Source organism: Lutzomyia longipalpis, chromosome 1 (assembly GCF_024334085.1).
Source record: "Lutzomyia longipalpis isolate SR_M1_2022 chromosome 1, ASM2433408v1".
NCBI classification, from domain to species: Eukaryota; Metazoa; Arthropoda; class Insecta; order Diptera; family Psychodidae; genus Lutzomyia; species Lutzomyia longipalpis.
This window is the reverse complement of record NC_074707.1, coordinates 19,182,425-19,201,196: the sequence shown is the minus strand read 5'-3', so window position 1 is coordinate 19,201,196 and position 18,772 is coordinate 19,182,425. Positions and strand designations below refer to the sequence as shown.

Sequence of the window (18,772 nt, the reverse complement as noted above, 5' to 3'; positions counted from 1 at the left end):
ATTTTAAGCCCATAAATATGGAAGAGAATTTCATATTTTCTAAAAGTTTTTCTTATCTTGAAATCAATAAAAAATATTCTTGGACACGAATAAAAGTGAATAAAGAATTAAAAGAAAATAAAAATTTTCCATAGAATCGGCCCAAATAATAATTCCATTCTCCCGCAAGACTTTCTATATAATCTAGATTAGATCAAAATTAATTAAAATCAAATTAAATTATAGGTTCTCCCGCAACCTTGAAATAACCTTGATTGAGTTCTTTGTTGTGAAATTATTTTTATTTAAAAACAAATTAAATTTTCATTGTGATTTTTCCATATTAATATAGAAATTTTCCATGAACTTTCCTTTTGTTTGTTCTTCCCGACCTCCAATGTTTAATCAGGTGAATATCAGTTTGTTTCTCAACACACACCGCCATGGAAAAGTAAATTCCAATTTGTTTACCCTGTTCACCGAAATACCTGCAATTGTAATTTGTTCTTGCGCCGTTTGTTTTCTATTTGCACGAAAATCATGCACCTTTTGAAAAAATTCCCATCGACTTCTCATCTCTCTCTAATGCTACATATTTGACACAAATTGCTGACTTCTTTTCCAAGGTGATTGAAAAATAAAATAAAATGTTTTTCCACTAACATTCTTTGAAGTTTTTCTTTATGCTTTCCTCCCAGTTTATGGAAGGAAAAAAAACATGTGAAAAACATTGGAAAAAATATAGGTCTCTAAATGGAGGGAATTTTTCCACAAATTTGTTACACTATTTGTGTGTTGGATTATTCAATTAAGAAGGTTGCGGTGTTTGAGGTGTGATTATTGCATAAGAGGGGCACTCTTGTATGCCTCTGGAATGCCACAGTTTTATATATATTATGTTTATTATGAATGTGCGCACCGAAGTTGCACAAGAAAGTCATGCCATCACTTTGCTGCCGGTTATTTTTGCACATTTTGCTTTTCGCAAAGTGATGCCAAATACTCAGAATCCAACAATCGTGTGCCTCTCTTGCAGGGAGAGTTTTTTTTGCTTCACTAATATTGCATATTTTAGGTGAAGAAAAGAAAATTGTAAACATAAAAAGAGAAATAAGTCTTCAATAAATCTTTTAAAAAAATTTAAAAGATTAGAACAGTCAAGAAAAAATCTGCAGAAATTTCTTCATAGCTTTAATTCTTTTAATTTGTAAAGAACTTTACTTTTCAAAGAACAAGCTTTTATGGCTGCAACATTTAATCAGCCAAATATCCTCTTAAGATGAATTCTGTATTATTTTAAACACAGAGTCCACTTGCGGAATCACAACTTTTTCCAGCGGAGGAGCACTTGGAGCACGTAGTTCCTGCCGTGTAGACAGGTAAGTTGAGGAAGTTTGTTACAGTGTAGTCACAGGTAGTCATCAACCTGTACCACCATCTTAGACCATTCTTCTCCTCAAATTTAACCACAGCACAGCCCACGGCGTCATTTTTCCCATTAACCATGCACGTGTAGTGCCCAGCAGGCATGCAATCCGATGTGAATTTTCCCGTACAACTGGACTTCTTATCCCTCACATATGGCATCTCTGTGCTGTACCAGCTATTAATGTGACCCTCAACTGTAGCTGCAACATTGCTAAAAGGAACCGAGGATGTACTTAAGGCGATATTTTGGCCAGGATTGGGATAACCAGTAAAAGCGCGGCAGCTATCGTGCTGGAATTTAGCATGCTTCACATGAAATGCGGCTGCAGTTTGCAAATCAGCATTCCAGCTGACTTTCTCCATATCAGCTGCAGCAGGAATACCACGTTCTTGTCCTTTTGCCACCCTACTACGGTACTTGTTGTGCGTATTCACAATCATTTGCTTCAAGCTATCCGTCATTGGGATAACTTCTACATTCCTCACATTCGTGGCGTAGGGAAAGGCGTTTGGTTCACAGGCAATATGCTCCCTGCCACCACAGAATTGACTTTCCATCTTGCACCAATCCACAGATTGAACTCCAATGGCCAAAGCCACAAAAATCACAAAGGTTAACATTTTTCACTGCAAAAAGCTTCCTTGGAATCCTTATTGATAATCTTGCACAAACTGATAAAACTGGGGCAATTCAGGTTCGATTTATATTGAGAAAATTTTCAATGTATTGCTGGTAAAGTTACGTCAAAGATAGAATTTAAAATTAGATATCCCAACATTGTAGAGAAAATCGTTTAAACAGATGCTCTTAATTCGTGAAAAACAAAATTATTCAATTCCTACAATTTCTACGTGAGATAGAGTTCTAGTAATCATCATATTTATACTTTTTTCCTAAAAAATAAAAATTTTATGTAGGTAGCCCTAGAAAAGACCTCTCTAAAAAGTTATTATTTATATGAAAATGCATTTTTTGCCACCCAATAAATGCCAGCCGGGTAAATGTCAAACAAAAGTTTCCAGTCATTTTTATACGTAGAATAAAAAAAATTTTTTGAGGCGTCAAGTGGTTCTGAATGCGTTAAAAATCCTCATCTTATAAAAAGAATGAAATATGTATAAATTAAAATTAGTCAAACCTTACCGGTAAGGATTTAGTTAGTTACGGTTTTGTGAGAGATTTGAACTTTTAGACTTCAAGGATTTACTATGAGGAAGATAGCAATACAGCTTCGACACGTGCAGTACCGATATATGTATATCGAGGTAATTTAAAAAGTAAAATCTCGTGGTTCATTTTCAGAAATAATATCCTAATTAGTCAATTTTCATGTTAAAACTCGCTATACAATAAAGCTCAAAAAGCGTAGTTAAAAATAAGTAGGTTATGCATATGTGCATGCGAAATAAATTAGAAATGCGAACATACAGCAAATTCTATTAACATTTTTTAATGGAATTTTTAATCAGGATATTTCCAGAAAAAATATTTTTGTAACATATTCTTAGAAAAATGCTGAACAACAAATTCCGAGAAAAGTTTTTCCTAAAAGTTTTTCACAATTATAATTTACGTCAAACATATTGGAGCTTTTAATGAGAGTATTCTTTACGCAATTTAGACGTAGATTTTATACAGCTGTTTAAATTTATTTATTTTTTCTTTATTAACCTTGACACGTTTTCATTCAAGGAATGATCTTAAAGTGCTCTAATATTAATCCTTTTTGCGTATATTTTCCTGAAAATAAACTTAGGAATTATTCTGAATCAATTATTTAATTAAGAAAAGTTTTTGAAAAAACTTTCATTTGGATAAATAAGTAGAGAGATTGTAGCTATTATTCTCAAAGAAAAGAATTTAGCCATCATGAATAATATTACCCCATTAATGAATTTCTAAGTTGATCTTTCATGTCAACTTTAAGCTCAACAAATAAATCAAATTTTCAAAAACGAAAACTTTAATAATTTCTTAAATTTAAAAACTCTTTTCATGCTCTTTACCTTCCAGCTAAATTAAAATACGTTTCAACCCAAGAATTATAAAAAAAACGATTCATTTCGTGAATTTTCTTTCAATTTACCTTTAAAAGTTTTCTAAGAATTCAACAATAAGAAAATAAAAAAAATATTCATTTTATAATTGTCTTTATTGAAGAAATTTTACATTTTGAAAAAGCATTTTTTCAGTGCAAGTTTTTAAAGAAAATCTTTCGTTTAGAATTTTAGACACAGAGTCCTCGGGCGGCGTCACAAGTTCTTCCAGCAGCAGCACATCCGGAGCAAGTAGTACCAGCGGTGTAGACAGGTTGGTTACTCATGTTGTTTCCTTCATAGTTGCAAGTGGTCATGACGCTGTACCACCAATTTCCACTGATTTGCTGCTCAAACGTCACTGAAGCACATCCAACAGCACCACTGTCACCATGAACAACAGCAGTGTAGTGTCCAGCCTGGAGGCAATTGGGGGAGGAAGTGAATTTCCCAGTGCAGCTTGGCATTTGATCCCTCACAATTGGCATCTCATCGTTGTACCACATATCAATGTGCTTCTTGATGGCAGCAGTAACATCGGAAATGGGAGCAGAAGATGATCCAGAAGCCAAATTTTGTCCAGAATATGGGTAATCGGTGAAAGCACGGCACTGATCGTGCTGCATTTTGGCGTGTTTAGCGTGCTGAGAAGCAACATAGGCCAAATTATCGTCCCACTTCATGGCATACATATTGGTAGCCGATGGGATTCCGGATTCCTTTCCAAGAGCCACCTTGCTGCGGTATTCATTGTGACGATCCACAATCATCTTCTGGATTTCCGGAGTCATCGTCACAAGCTTGACATTCCTCACATTCGTTGCATCTGTGAAGCTGTTTGGTTCACAGGCAATATGCTCCTTGCCCTTGCAGTATGTAGTCTGCATCTGACACCAATCAATTGCCTGAGCTCCAACACCCAGCGCCACCACAAAAATCACCAACTTTAGCATTTTCTCAGAAGAAAAATTCTTTAACTTTCGACACTCTGATTAAAACTGATTGTTCATGGAAGATGCGGGTGGAATTTTTATAATGAAAAACCGCGTGATAAGTTTTGTTTAATCAAGTGGAAGTTGGCATTCTTTAAACCATAATGCGAAGGAAGCTTGCTCAATATGTTTTTAATTTTTATCTTTATTTAATTACGACATTTTATACGCGAAGATCATTTAATCAAGTGATGTCAATTTAAAAGAAAACATCTCCTGAAATCTCTTTGGTTTTATAATGCAAAAGATTTGACTATCATTGATCAAATTTAATAATTTATTTTAAAGATTTTTCATTCTTTGTAAATCTTTAACAAAATGTTGATCCTTAATAGAGTTGTAACGATTTTTTTAAATAAAAACAATAAAAATATGTAGATTTTCTTTATTTCAAGTGAAAATACATTTTTAAAACAATTGAGTAATTAATAAATATTTAGCAAAATATAGGTTCTTAATTAGGTTTTTAATTTTAACTAAATTCATTAGGATCTTTTTTTTATTTCAGATGAAAATACATTTTTAAGACATTTCTGACTACTTAATTAATATTTTGTTTGTTTTTTTTTTTAATTTCTATTTTACATACAAACTAAATAATAAATCAATAATATTTCAATTAAAAAAAACTCAAACTCTATCTAAAACTTCTCTTTAAATAAGATTAGAAGTTTAAAAATTCTTAAAATAAAAATAAAATACGAGCATACTACCAATATCATATTATCTTCGACTTTTTAAATTTATCTACGTGATACGAAGCAAATAATCAAAAATTCCGCACATTTCTTTCACAATTTCCAAGAAATTTTCCTACGTTTCTTGTAAAAAAGTTTGGCACTTGTTAAATAGGTAAATACAGGAATTAAATAGCAAGTGAGAGCCTCGAAATTATTTCGAAACATTCAGGAAATATGCTTGAAAAAAATAAAATTATTTACTTTTCAAACACACAACCCTGATGATGATTCACAGGATTTTTTAACTGAAGCGCAGGCGGAACAGGAAGTTCCGGTGTTGTAGATACGTTGATTTATAACGTTAGTATCGGCATAGTTGCATGTTGTTAGGAGGCTGTAAAACCACCTTGTGCCGTATTGCTGCTCAAATGTTACAGCAGAGCATCCAACTGCATTATTGACATCTTTGACCATCACTGTAAAATGTCCTGCATCGAGACAGTTGTCGGTGAGGGTGAAGGAATCAATACATTTAAGTTTATCCTTTATGGCTGCCACCTCTCCGTACCACAAATCAATGTGCGTCTGAATGTTATCAACGAGAGAGGAGAAGGGAGCTGAGGAGGAGCCAGAGGCTAAATTTTGTCCAGAATTGGGAAAAGTTGTGAAGGATCTGCAGTCATCGTGCTGGAAGTTAGCGTGCTTTGCATGTTGCTCAGCCACATAGGCTAAGTCATTATTCCACACCATCTTCTCCATTTTTGCTGCACCTGGAACGCCTGATTCTCCGGCTTTTGCAATCCTGCTTCGATAGAAATTGTGACGATCTACAATTGCTGTCTTGATGGCATCAGTCATTGGAACAATCTGAATATTCCTCACACCTGTTGCATATGGAAAGTTATTCGGTTCGCAGGCAATATGATCCAGTCCTCTGCAATACTGTGTCTTCATATTGCACCAATTGATGTTTGACTGAGCACCAACTCCCACAAAAAGAAAAATCACAAATTTCCACATTTTTTCTCACTTTTCTTGCTCTACTTGGTTCCACTTTGATGTTCTAACAAGAACTGATAATTCACAGAGGGTATACTTTTCATTTTTATACAAAAAACTCTAACCCCCGGTCTAACCTCTGCAGAGGCTAAATTACTCTCAAACAACAAAGAAAAAAATTCGCGCAAATTTCTTGGCTTTTCCCGCACTAAAAAAAAATATTTAATTAAACTTTCCAGAGGACACGGGCATTAATCAGCCTTCGTAAATTGAAATAAACATTTTGGCAAATATCAGAGAAAATTTTCCTTTAGAGCAAGGTGAGTTGGCACATCTCTGCTGTGGCCATTGATCCCCCGCCGAAATTGTCAAGGAATTTTCCGCAATTTGCAAATGTTTTTTACAGTCTCAAACGCAATGAGAAAAGCTAATGCACTTCATGTCCCTCACACAGAGTCTGACCTCACTGATGAGGGGGCAATTTTCTCTCTAAAGAAACGCGTCATAATAGAGCAATACGTTGAACCATCATACAGCAAAGATTTTCACTCTCTTTGAGTTTCCCCTTCGAGTTTATGGGCTGGCAAACAATATGAGAATATCTCACACAATATTCAAGTAATGTATATAAAAATTTTGACTTGTTTTTTTTGCTCATTCTCTGCCTATTTTTTCTTCTTTTCTTATTTGATTGTCTTATACCGTCACCGTTCCGTTGAATGAGCAAAATCATTTACCGAAACACTGAAAGTTCTTTTGCTCATCTTCTTTCTCTCTTTTTCATGTATTTAGTACCCCTTTATGGGTTATCTCATTGGAAGTTTTGTGTCTTCTTTCAATATTCCACACAATTTTTATTCTTTTGCATTATTTTCTACCTTTAATATCGGTGACTGTTGGATGATTCTTTTATTTTCATTCTACAACAATTTTCCATCTATCTCATTTACTCACATTTCCCCCCTTCTATGCCCCGTACACACCCCTCGAAAGACCCTCAAATTCGTTGAGATTTCATTACACAACGACCCAAACACAACAAGACGAAAAAAAAAGACGATAAACCTCCAAGAAACCATTAATTTTTTAATTGCCATACCGAGCCCCGGAAAAGGTGAAATACTCACACAAAATTGTCTTAATAATCCCCTTCTCGTGAAAAAAAACTAGCCATATATTGGAGAGGTATCCAAGAAAAAATAAAATATTACTGCGGAACTTTATGATTTTGGATGATTCCTCGCAAAAGCGAAAACTTCTTCATTTCACATCAAATGGTGTAAAAATCAAGAGCTGAAAAATAATCTTTTATGATGTGGAAAACATTTTGTTTATTGAGCCCCACACACTCCCCGAGTCAATATTATGTGTGTTGTGTGCCATAGAGCGCGCGAAAAAAAGAAGCGAAAACACAATCAAAATCGGTAGACGTTCACAGAGGGAAGAGATAAGATTTCAATTACCCGCGCATTAGGGGGATTCACTGTGACCGTGTGTAGCAACGTAGTCTTGGCGTAAATTTTTTTAAAGAAAATATAAAATCATAGAAATATTTAAAATACATATTTCTGGAAGTAAATCTGTTAATGCTCTGATCTCCTACCTTCACTACGCATCTAGACGCCTTTAAGAGCCGATTGATCACGAGCATGGTCACGAGAATGTTTCAATTGAAAGCCACTCATAGGTCTCACAAGGTACAACTCCAATTTATCAGCAAAGAAAGCACAGATATTTTATCAATTTCACAACAATGCGGTAGGTCAGTTTCAGGTGAGTGACATTTCCTTTTAGCCAGTCATCATAAGGCCAGCATATCGTCTGAGATTCTAATCATACGCCCCATATGACATGCCACCCTTAGAAAGAAAAAATCCCCAGCACGCGCTTGATATGTAATTTATTATTGTTTTGACAAAATAATTGCAAAGAGTGTCAAAGATTGTGCAGAAATCGCTACTCAGGTGATCAGAAATTCGCCTATAAAAGCAGCCCAGTTTTCAGTTAGGCAATCAGTAAAAAAAGAGAGTTTCTACAAAAAAAAAAAACAATTTAAAATGGTGGGAAAATTCTTACAAGCCTTCCTCGTAATCGGAGCACTAGCAGCTTGTGTTCGGTGTGAAATCAACATAAGAACCTTCACTCAGCCCTTGGATCATTTTGATGAAAGCGGAACTAAAACCTGGGACAATACCTACTACATTGATGAATCCTTCTACAAACCCGGTGGACCGATTTTCGTCTACGTAGGCGATATGCAATTCTTCAGTACATACGCTCGCCTCAGTTCAAGTCACTTCACTGATATAGCCAGGGAAGTTGGAGCATTACTTGTCGGAACTGAGCATAGATACTTCGGCAACAGTCATCCTGTTCCTGATCTTTCAGTTAACAATCTTGCCTATATGACAACTTCGCAAGCTTTGGAAGACATAGCTGCTCTCATCCGCTACATTAGATCATCTTCACCCTATCTAGAAAAAGCCAAAGTCATTGCAGCAGGAATGGGACAAGGAGGTGCTCTGGCAACGTGGTTAAGACAAGGATATCCTGATCTAATTCACGCCGCATGGGCATCAAGTGCTAAACTCAATGCTGTACTGAATAACGAAAAATTCCTAACAACAACTGCGGAGTCTGTAAAAATCTACGGAGGACTCCTCTGCTACGATCGAATGGCGAAGGCTTTCTCTATGCTTGAAGACAAGTTTCAAGGACGAGATTTCACACAACTAATGGAAATCTTTAAAATGTGTCCAAATAATGATGATTTTGATGACGAAGTAGCTGGAGCTCTCTTCTTTGGGACATTAGCAACAACCATTGGGGTGTACATTGGACAACTCCAGTAAGTTATTCATGTTAGTCCTGCAGACAATTTTAGATGAGTAAAATCTTCTTTTTCATTGAACTTCTAGCGCACCGGGAATTACGAGTTTCTGTGGCTTTTTGGAGAAAGGTGAAGACCCGATGAAGGGTCTCTCCGATTGGTACTACAATGTTATTCACAGGGCACAGGGTTGTGTTCCAGGCAGCATAGATGACCGCATTGGTATCTACATGGATTCTCATTGGTCTTCTGCTGGTGCTCAATCAGGGGGTCGTCAACAACTTTGGCAGATTTGCAATGAATTCGGCTGGTTCAGATCTTCCGATGCACCCGATCATCCCTTCGGAAACCGTTTCCCATATCGCGTAATGTTTGAACAATGTGGCTTTCTTCTCAATTGGACGTAAGTATTCTTTTCCTTATTTCAATATCTTAATCTCAAACGCCGTAAAATCTTATTCAGAATGACGATTGATGATGCACAAAAGAAAATTGACAATACCAACGCCTTATTCGGTGGACTGAGTCCTAAAGTAACCAGAGTTTACTTCACAAATGGCGAACTACATTCGGATAAATCGCTTTCAGTCTTGCAAGATCTTAATGATGAAGCCCCTGCTGATGTTATTCCTTACTTTGGATACGGAGCTGATTTTATGTCCATGGACACAACAACTAATGCAGGTCTCAGACGTATTCAAGAACGCGTTAGAAGTCTTATACTCCAATGGTTAGCAACAGACAATTGAGAAATAATTGCAACTAATATCAACTATATTGGAACTCTTTCGCAAACAAAATGAAATGTTTAAAATACTGACACATTTCATAAAAATGATGATAAATGTATTCCCAAAAATATAATATCCAAACATTAAAAATATATCCTTTTAAGCAGCAATAATTTGTTTTCATTAATTACTAGTCATAAAATTATTTGGCAAATTCTAAAACGCCCAAAACATAACTTAATTAAAACTTCCGTTCCTATTGAATTTTATGCAATAAAAATGAATGAGATAACTAATTAAATCCCCTCCCCATGGCCCGTTCTCTGTGCCTTCACCACGCGTCCAGACGTCTTCACGAGTCGTGTGGTCACGAGAATGTCTCAATTGAAGAGCCCCACTCATTAGCTTCGCATCACATTCCAATCTATCAACAACGCATATACATATTTTATCAGTTACTGGCGACAATGCGGTAGGTCAGTCCCCAAAGGCGCGAATGACTCTTCCACTCATATGACGAACCATCATATGAAAAAGATCAACACTCCGTAGCATGAGACCTGTGGAGATGCTAATCTTCCGCTCCATATGACACGCACGCCGTCCATCGTAAAGCTCCAGCACGCGGTTGATTTTCTTTTCCGTAATTTATTATGGCTTTGATAAGGCAATTGGAAACGCCTAAAAGGGATTACCCGCAGCAATCGCTACTCAAAAGTGATAAGAAATTCGGCTATAAAGACACCTCAGTGGTCATCCAGGTGATCAGTAGTGAAAGAGACTTTCAGCAAAAATCTTTACAAAATGGTGAAAAAGTTCATTCAAGCCTTAGTCGCAATTGGAGCACTGGCAGCATGTGTTCAGTGTGAGATTGAAATGAGAAACTTCACTCAGCCCTTGGATCATTTTGATGAGAACTGCACGGAAACCTGGGACAATACCTACTACATTGATGAATCCTTCTACCAACCCGGTGGACCGATCTTCCTCTACGTGGGAGACATGCAGTTCTTCTACACCTATGCTCGCCTCAATTCTAGTCACTTTACTGATATAGCCAGGGAAGTTGGAGCTTTGCTCATTGGTACTGAGCACAGATACTTCGGCGAGAGTCGTCCTGTTCCTGATCTAAGCATTGAAAACCTTGTTTATCTGACTTCATCCCAAGCTTTGGAAGACATGGCTGCTCTTGTTCGCTTCATTAAATCATCTTCACCTGATCTCGAAGAAGCCAAAGTCATTGCAGCTGGTATTGGGCAAGGAGGAGCTTTGGCAACGTGGTTAAGACAAGGATATCCTGATCTAATTGATGGAGCCTGGGCTTCAAGTGCTAAACTCAATGCAATTGTAAACTTTGGAGAGTTCCACGAGACAACCACGCAATCAGTAAGAATTTACGGAGGAGTTTTGTGCTACGACAACATGGTTACAGCTTTTTCAATGCTTGAAGATGTCTTCGAAGCGAGAAACTACACGAAATTAATGGAAGTCTTTAAAATGTGTGAAAATGAGGATGATTACGATGAAGAATTAGCCGGAGCTCTCTTCTTTGGAACAATAGCAACAACCATTGGAGTGTACATCAGTATGCTTCAGTAAGTTACTCATGCCAAGTACTCAAACTAATCTAATCACTATGGTCTGATTTCTAGCGGCAGATGAAAGTCTGTTTATGTCATGCTTTTAAGTGGTTATAGTAGACTGATAAAATCTTCTTTTTCTTTGAACTTTTAGCGCGTCTGGAATTACCAGTTTCTGTGGTTACTTGGACAGAGGTGAAGATCCACTGATGGGTCTTTCCGATTGGATCTACTACACCATTTACAACGCACAGGGTTGTGTTCCTGGCAGTTTTGATGATCTTATTGGGATCTACATGGATCCAGAATGGTCGTCTGTTGGTGCCCTTATTGGAGGACGGCAGCAAGTTTGGCAAGTTTGCCATGAATTCGGCTGGTTCAGATCATCCGATGCATCAGATCATCCATTTGGACATCGTTTCCCATATGATATCATGTTTGAACAGTGTGGATATCTTCTCAATTGGACGTGAGTAATATTTTCGGTATCATGAGTAAGAGCCTAATCTTTAACACTTGAAAATTTTATTAGGATTTCGAATGAAGATATTCGGAATAACATCGACAATACCAATGCCCTATTCGGCGGACTGACTCCCAATGTAACCAGAGTTTACTTCACGAATGGAGAATTGGATTCAGACAAAAGGCTTTCAATCTTGCAAGATCTGAATGATGAAGCACCAGCCGATGTTATTCCTTACTTTGGTTACGGAGCTGATTTTGCCTCAATGGACACAACAGTTTTCGAAGGTTTAAGACATATTCAGGAGCGTGTGAGGAGTCTTATATTCCAATGGTTGGAAATAGATGACGGAGAAACAGAAACAACAACTGAGGAAATTGAAACGACAACCCCAAGTAACATCACGTCTTATGACTAAACAAATCATTAAATTAGGTTTGTTTAATTTTTGGAATCTTTCTTAAATTAAAATGAATCTTTCTCAAAGTTTTCTACTAACTAACGTAGGATTATGAATTGCGTAAAATAAATGAAAATTCTTTGTTAAAAATCCTCTGTGAATTCCCCTTTTAAAACAAACCACATAACATGGGGGCTCTTCAGTGTGAGATTCGTCTTCTGAGGCTCCTTTTCAGGTTCTTTCCGTCAAAACCGTGTCACAATTTGCAAGAGCAACAGAGTGTAAACCAATTTTATGCTACATAATTGGTTTGATTTGGCAGAAATCAAATAAACCACCCGACTTTTGGTCTCCACGCCAAGAGAGGCTCCCTTTGGGTTCATCTGCCACACAACACACGAAAAAATAATCCAACATTGACCCCATGAGAAATTTTTCTCACAGCTAAACTCGAGCACAGAGATTCATCTATATTTTTGTACCATATATGAAAGAAAAGCCGAGAATCACAACGAGTAAAACAAACTTTTAGTTAGGAAATTAAACATGGAAAGCGATTAAGATTTCAGAAAATGATACCCAACCACAACATCTCTTGCTGAACTTTTTAAACAAAAAAAAATTCCCCTTGTTTTCATCTCATCTTTCTCTCTCATGTTGGTGCCTCCTTTTGCAATAAAAGCAGGTGAAACTATAGACATGTCAACAATATTTCTTTTCATGTGATGCTGTGTATGAGGAAGAAATTACAAAAATTCTATTTCTTTTTCCCTTCCCAATGTTTCTCTCGTTGTAATAAATTCTCTGAATTTATACAATTTTATTTTTTTCTTCATCTTCTCATCTCCAAAAACCCACAAAAATATTTCTTTTTGACACTAACTTTATGCACGTGAATTAAATATAATTGTTCCGGGCGCGATGTCGGGAAAAAAATGAGGAATTTTTAATTTTTTTAAGCCATGAAACCCACGGGATTAAGAATAGAATTGAGAATTAACTATGTTCTATATGAAAGAAACATAAAGTGCTGTAATTCTGTATGTTTGTTCTCAAGAAATTTATGAAAGAAATAATTCTAATGATATTTGCACAAGAATTAAGGAATTTACAGTAGAATGCAAAATTGTCTGAAATTTATTCAGCCTATAAAATTAAATCTTTGTTTAAAATTTATTTTTTAGAAAGTTCTTGTTATTAAATTTAAAAGTAAACATCAGAAAATTCTTCAGGCACAAAAAAGACATTTAATCGTCTTTTTATTTTATGTTTTTATGATCCAATAAAATTCTTATAGTAGCCTTAAAATAGAAAGATTAAATCGTTAAGCTTTTCTTTAAAACTAAAATTAAAATAATAATCTTTATTAACCCCACTGGTAGGGCCTACCTTTAATTGATGAAATTCTTTCCCTCTTAAATCACTCACACGCGATGGGCGCCCATTTCATTGTCATTTTCACGAATTTTCCTTTTCTTCAATCTTTTTCACTTCACTCTTTTTCACAGTAATTTTTGTTCTTCTTTTTTATTTCATACATCACTTAGATCAAATTTAAATTTTCACAAATTTCACTTCCATACTCCCCGGGCTGATCTTCTTGATGATCTGAACAATAACACGTCCTCTGAATAGGACTAATAAACATGGAACTTGGAACGTAGCAAATTAAAGATGGATCGGCAGCTTAGCGATCTTCTCCACAGATCTCGTGTATTCCCCACGAGTGGTTCTAATAGTAGCAACTCTCACCAAATTATCACTGCCTGGGTGAACTGCTACAATACGGCCTAGTGGCCAACGTTGAGATGGGAATCGTTCATCATGAAAGATAACGACATCTCCTATATTCAAATTGTCTCCGAGCTTCAACCATTTATTCCTCTTCGTGAGAAGTCGTAGATATTCGGTCTTCCATCTCTTTGCGAAATTTTGCATCATTTGTTGACACAATTGCCATCTAGACAATCGATTTGTAGGGAGATGTTCCAGTGATGGATCCGGAAGTGCATTCAATGGTTTATGAGCAATGAAGTGTCCAGGTGTAAGCTGAATGTCGTCAACGGGTGAAATTGGTTGTTCAGTCAATGGGCGACTATTAAGGACTGCCTCCACCTGATTAATCACTGTAAGCCATTCCTCATAGCTTAAAGGTTCATCCTTAATTACTCGTTTCAGGTGGTATTTTACGGATTTTATATTTGCTTCATAAATTCCGCCATGGTGTGGAGATGCTGCTGGTTGGAAATGCCATTTTATGCCGTCGCCGGAAGTGGCATCAACAATTTCACGTTGTCCTTGTTCTTGGAACAAAAGTCTCCTCAACTCCCTTTCAGCGCCAATGAAATTCTTCCCATTATCAGAATAAACTTCAGCTGGAGATGATCTTCGACTTGTGAAACGGCGAAAGGCGGCTATGAAAGCTTCAGTAGAAAGACTCGTCACCAATTCCAAATGAATTGCCTTGACTGCGAGGCAAACAAAAATGCAAATCCAAACTGGTCGAGTGGCTGCTCCTCGTATAGTCATTCTCATTTTAAATGGTCCAATAAAATCGATACCTACATGTTTGAATAGGTCATTCGGACTCTCGAGATTAACCCTTGACTCTGGCAATTGTGCCATTTGCTGATGAAGGAAACGAGGCTCACGTCGAAAACAACAAACACAGCTTCGAGTGATTTTACGAGCGATGGACCGTCCACTAATAGCCCAATATCTTTGATGAATTGTGCTGAGAAGTAATTGAGGTCCAGCATGGAGGTTGCGAAGGTGTTCATGACGAAATATTAACTCAGAAAGATGTCCTTTCGGTAGAAGAATCGGGTGTTTGGCATCATACGGAATTGCTGCACGTTCAATACGACCACCAAATCTTATCACTCCTTTGGGATCGATGTAAGGATTGAATTGAGCAATCGATTTCCATTTCTTGCTGGTTAGGATTTGACCAGAATTTATTGCTTCGAATACATCAGGATATTTCTCTGATTGCTCTTGACGCAACAGACAATTGAGGGCTTCATCGAGTTCTTCGGGTGACAGTGGACCGAGAAAACGATCTTCAGGATTGGAACGTAGATTTTTCTTGAATCTTAAACAATAGGCAGTAACGCGTAGTAGCCGCATGTACTTGGAATGTGCAGTCACAAATTGAGAGAATCCATTGCTGTTCTCTTCATTTGTTAGATTGATGGCAGCTTCCTCATTCGTGAGAGAATGCTTGGTAAAAGGAGGTGGCCATAATGAAGAATCTTGACTGAGCCACGTCGGTCCATTCCACCATAGCTGGGAATCAGCAAGTTGCTTTGGCGTTGCTCCACGGGAAATTATATCAGCGGGATTTTCTGTTGATGGAACATGTCTCCATTTCTTCACATCAGAAATGTTTTGAATGTCGCGTACACGATTGGAGACAAAGATCTTCCAATCCTTTGGTGGAGAATTAATCCAATGTAGAACAATCTCAGAATCAGTCCAATAATAGCAGTCGGAAATGCCGGACTCTTTGCTAACTTTTGCCATGAGTTTAGCACAAAGTGCAGCACCACAGAGTTCGCTCCGGGGAATGGTAATGGGATCAATTGGATTGACTCGTGATTTTGAAGTCATCAATTTGGAGGTAATTTCATTTGTCTCTGTGTTGATACTGACCAAGTAAATTGCAGCACCGTGTGCAAGTTTACTACTGTCGCAGAATCCATGCAGTTGTTGAATTTTGGGTGCTTCCATTGGAGAAATCCAACGAGGTACAGAAATTGATTCCACATCCTTCAGGCGACTCTTGAATGTCTGCCATTTTTCAAGCAAATCCATAGGTAGTTCTTCTTCCCAATCCAATTTTCGACGAGTAACTTCCTGCATGAGAATCTTAGCATCAGTAATTACTGGTCCAATTAAACCGAGAGGATCGAAGAGTTTTGCTACGTCAGAAACGAGGGTTTTCTTAGTCACGGGTCCATCTGACATTTTAGGAGCTGCAAAATTGAAGACATCATTTTTGGGATTCCATGTAATTCCCAAGGCCTTGACATTTCCAGAAATTTCCTTCATGCAGTCCTGGCGATCTTCTGGTGGAATATTGATCAGTAAATCGGGATTATTGGATGTCCACTTGCTCAAATGGAATCCAGCGGATGCAAATAGCTCAAGGAGCTGCTTCTGCGTTTCTAGAGCTTCTTGGAGAGAATCAGCGGTTATTAGACCATCATCAACATAGAAATGTTCTCTGATGGCTCTCGCAGCAAGTGGAAATTCCTTCTCATATGTATCAGCCAATTGTTTGAGTGCTCGGGTGGCATGATGAGCTGATGATGCAACTCCAAAACAAACAGATGTGATTCTGAATTCTTGAATTGGGTCTTGTGGACTAGCACGGAAAATAATGCGTTGGTAATCGGCATCAGGTAAGTAGAGTTTCAGTTGTAGATACATTTTTGAGATGTCTGTAGTCATGGTGTACTGTTTGAGGCGGAATCGTATTAGAATGGAGTACAAATCAGATTGGACTGCAGCACCGATAAGAAGAGCATCATTTAGACTAGCACCACTTGATGACTTAGCACCAGCATTAAAGACGACTCGGGCTTTGGACAATGGTGCACCTTTCTTGTACACAATGTGGTGTGGTAGGTAGAAACATGGTCGCTTCATAAGTTCTCCTGGAGGAACGGGTTCCATCCAATTGTTGGCTAGATAATTCTTCATGGTCTCATTGTAGATATCTCTGAGGATGGGATGTTGTGCTAAGCGTTTTTCAGTACGAAGCCACTGACTTATAGCTTGGGATCGAGATTCTCCTAGGGGAGGAGAATCTTTTCGGAAAGGGAGATGCACGACGAATCGACCTTCAGGATTTCGTGTGTGAGTTTCGACAAACCATTTCTCTGCCTCTTCATGTTCCTTTGAAATGGGTTTATCTGCAGGAACTTCTTCCATTTCAAAGAAGGCGCGAAGAGTTGAATCAAGCTCTTCAATAGTTACAACATTCAGATTGACCTTGTCGTCATCATTAGAGTTTCCATCATTTTGGCTGATTTCATGTTCTCCAACGATCACATAACCGAATGTGGTGTTCTTCAGGATTGGCATCTTGGGTCCCAATGATACTTGATTATCTAGGACAATTCTCCAGTACCTATCACCACCGATGAGAAGATCTACCGGTCGAGGTACGTGGTAATCAGGATCTGCCAGCACTATGTCTGGTGGAATATTGAAGTCTGCTGGGTTGACCTTCCAGTTTGGCATATTTCCATTGATCGATGGCATCACCAAGCAGTCAAGATTGATGTAATCTTCTGTATGACGTGGGAAAATGGTAGCATTCACGAGATGCTTTGCGCCACAGAGCCTATTGGCGACTCCAGACACAGTTATGCTCACCGATTTCTTTGGGATGCGAAGTTTATCGCACAGACTCTGAGTGATGATGCTCCGTTGCGCACCGCTATCAAGAAGAGCTCTGCAGAGATGAACATTTCGATCTTTGTCCAGAATTCTAACAACAACAGTGCCAAGGAACACTTGAGTTTTGTGGGAAACATTGGCAGTATTCACATTGGTTGTAATACTGGCGGTTGGTACATTTTCCTTACCAACATTGGATTTTTGGACTGTATTTTCTGGGGCTGATTCTTTGGATGATTTTGGATCATCCTTTGGGACGGATGGAGCTGTGGAATTCGCGAAAGCATCATGGAGGAGTATGTTATGTTTCCCATCACATTTCTTGCATTTCCTGAACGCGCAGGTGTTGGTCATGTGGGTATCGGTAAGACATTGGCGACACAACTTCATTGTGCGAATGTGTTGCAATCGATCATTTGGGGATTTCGCAGTGAAAGCGCTGCAGCGGAAAATTGGATGATTCTCTCCTGGGCACAGAGAGCAACCATTGACAATTGTGTTGTTCACAATATTCGTGGTATTTTTCTTTGACCATGGAGTGGTCTTGGCTTTCGAGGTTTCCGATTTAATATTGTTGACCACCGAATCTAAGGCAGGAGACTTCTCGAGAACTTCACTTCGCTTATCCAGAAATTTATAGAAATCATTCCAGGAGGGAATGCCTTCAGGGGAGTCCTTATTCCATTGGGATTGGGATTCGGCATCGAGTTTATCGTAGATAAGACTGATAATCCAGAGATCACGTTCAGTAACCTTTAGGGAATCTAAGGCCTGAAGAATTTCGTGGCATTGAGCAGTAAGCTCTCGAACATTGTCTTTATTGGCGGTTTGGATTTTTGGGAGGGAAATTAGTCGACGGACATAATCCATAGCAATATTTGCGGGACGCTCGAAACGTTCAGTGAGCATTTGCCAGGCGATGGGATAATTTTCGGCAGTGGTTGCAAGATGCTTCACCAGTGAAGATGCTTGTCCTTTCACCGATGATTTCAGGTATTGGATTTTCACGGCATCGGGGAGATTTGAATTTTCATGTACAGTGGAAACAAAAATGTCTCGGAATCCCATCCACTCGGAATATTTGCCACTGAACTCTGGAAGGGTAATTTGGGGCAGTTTCACATGATTCTTGGGGTGCTGGGCAGATTGGGAATGGTTTACGGACATAATTTCAATCGCGTGAGTAAGCCTGGCCATGATGTCGTTATTGGCACGATGCTCATCATTAAAGGCTTTCATCT

General features: G+C 38.0%; 6 protein-coding genes across 6 annotated transcripts in view; 2 read left to right on the top strand and 4 right to left on the bottom strand.

Annotated features, from left to right (window-relative positions):
- LOC129796001 (chromatin-remodeling ATPase INO80) overlaps positions 1 to 18,772 on the bottom strand; it is an 85,893-nt gene that overhangs the window by 22,955 nt on the left and 44,166 nt on the right. The window lies entirely within an intron of this gene.
- Positions 1,276 to 2,211, bottom strand: LOC129796080 (antigen 5 like allergen Cul n 1-like). Its single transcript, XM_055837792.1, has one exon. It carries the CDS (start codon positions 2,026 to 2,028, stop codon positions 1,276 to 1,278), a length of 753 nt encoding a protein of 250 aa, XP_055693767.1. The 5' UTR covers positions 2,029 to 2,211.
- Positions 3,542 to 4,512, bottom strand: LOC129796072 (antigen 5 like allergen Cul n 1-like). Its single transcript, XM_055837778.1, has one exon. The coding sequence runs from the start codon at positions 4,395 to 4,397 to the stop codon at positions 3,636 to 3,638; it is 762 nt and encodes a 253-aa protein (XP_055693753.1). The 5' UTR covers positions 4,398 to 4,512; the 3' UTR covers positions 3,542 to 3,635.
- LOC129796086 (venom allergen 5-like) lies at positions 4,982 to 7,298 on the bottom strand. The gene has a single exon (XM_055837804.1). The coding sequence runs from the start codon at positions 6,134 to 6,136 to the stop codon at positions 5,381 to 5,383; it is 756 nt and encodes a 251-aa protein (XP_055693779.1). The 5' UTR covers positions 6,137 to 7,298; the 3' UTR covers positions 4,982 to 5,380.
- On the top strand, positions 8,125 to 9,846 carry LOC129796047 (putative serine protease K12H4.7). Its single transcript, XM_055837724.1, has 3 exons — positions 8,125 to 8,963; positions 9,034 to 9,348; positions 9,409 to 9,846. Exons 1-3 carry the CDS (start codon positions 8,173 to 8,175, stop codon positions 9,692 to 9,694), a joined length of 1,392 nt encoding a protein of 463 aa, XP_055693699.1. The 5' UTR covers positions 8,125 to 8,172; the 3' UTR covers positions 9,695 to 9,846.
- LOC129796029 (putative serine protease K12H4.7) lies at positions 10,446 to 12,272 on the top strand. Its single transcript, XM_055837682.1, has 3 exons — positions 10,446 to 11,271; positions 11,411 to 11,725; positions 11,789 to 12,272. The coding sequence occupies exons 1-3, from the start codon at positions 10,481 to 10,483 to the stop codon at positions 12,138 to 12,140; spliced, it is 1,458 nt and encodes a 485-aa protein (XP_055693657.1). The 5' UTR covers positions 10,446 to 10,480; the 3' UTR covers positions 12,141 to 12,272.

What these genes read in the sequence shown, in the direction of transcription:
- LOC129796080 (XM_055837792.1), bottom strand. Translation starts at nt 2,028, where the DNA reads ATGTTAACCTTTGTGATTTTTGTGGCTTTGGCCATTGGAGTTCAATCT.
- LOC129796072 (XM_055837778.1), bottom strand. Translation starts at nt 4,397, where the DNA reads ATGCTAAAGTTGGTGATTTTTGTGGTGGCGCTGGGTGTTGGAGCTCAG.
- LOC129796086 (XM_055837804.1), bottom strand. Translation starts at nt 6,136, where the DNA reads ATGTGGAAATTTGTGATTTTTCTTTTTGTGGGAGTTGGTGCTCAGTCA.
- LOC129796047 (XM_055837724.1), top strand. Translation starts at nt 8,173, where the DNA reads ATGGTGGGAAAATTCTTACAAGCCTTCCTCGTAATCGGAGCACTAGCA. An exon ending in GTGTACATTGGACAACTCCA is followed by an intron (nt 8,964 to 9,033) that starts GTAAGTTATTCA and finishes TTGAACTTCTAG; the next exon opens with CGCACCGGGAATTACGAGTT. An exon ending in GGCTTTCTTCTCAATTGGAC is followed by an intron (nt 9,349 to 9,408) that starts GTAAGTATTCTT and finishes AATCTTATTCAG; the next exon opens with AATGACGATTGATGATGCAC.
- LOC129796029 (XM_055837682.1), top strand. Translation starts at nt 10,481, where the DNA reads ATGGTGAAAAAGTTCATTCAAGCCTTAGTCGCAATTGGAGCACTGGCA. An exon ending in GTGTACATCAGTATGCTTCA is followed by an intron (nt 11,272 to 11,410) that starts GTAAGTTACTCA and finishes TTGAACTTTTAG; the next exon opens with CGCGTCTGGAATTACCAGTT. An exon ending in GGATATCTTCTCAATTGGAC is followed by an intron (nt 11,726 to 11,788) that starts GTGAGTAATATT and finishes AAATTTTATTAG; the next exon opens with GATTTCGAATGAAGATATTC.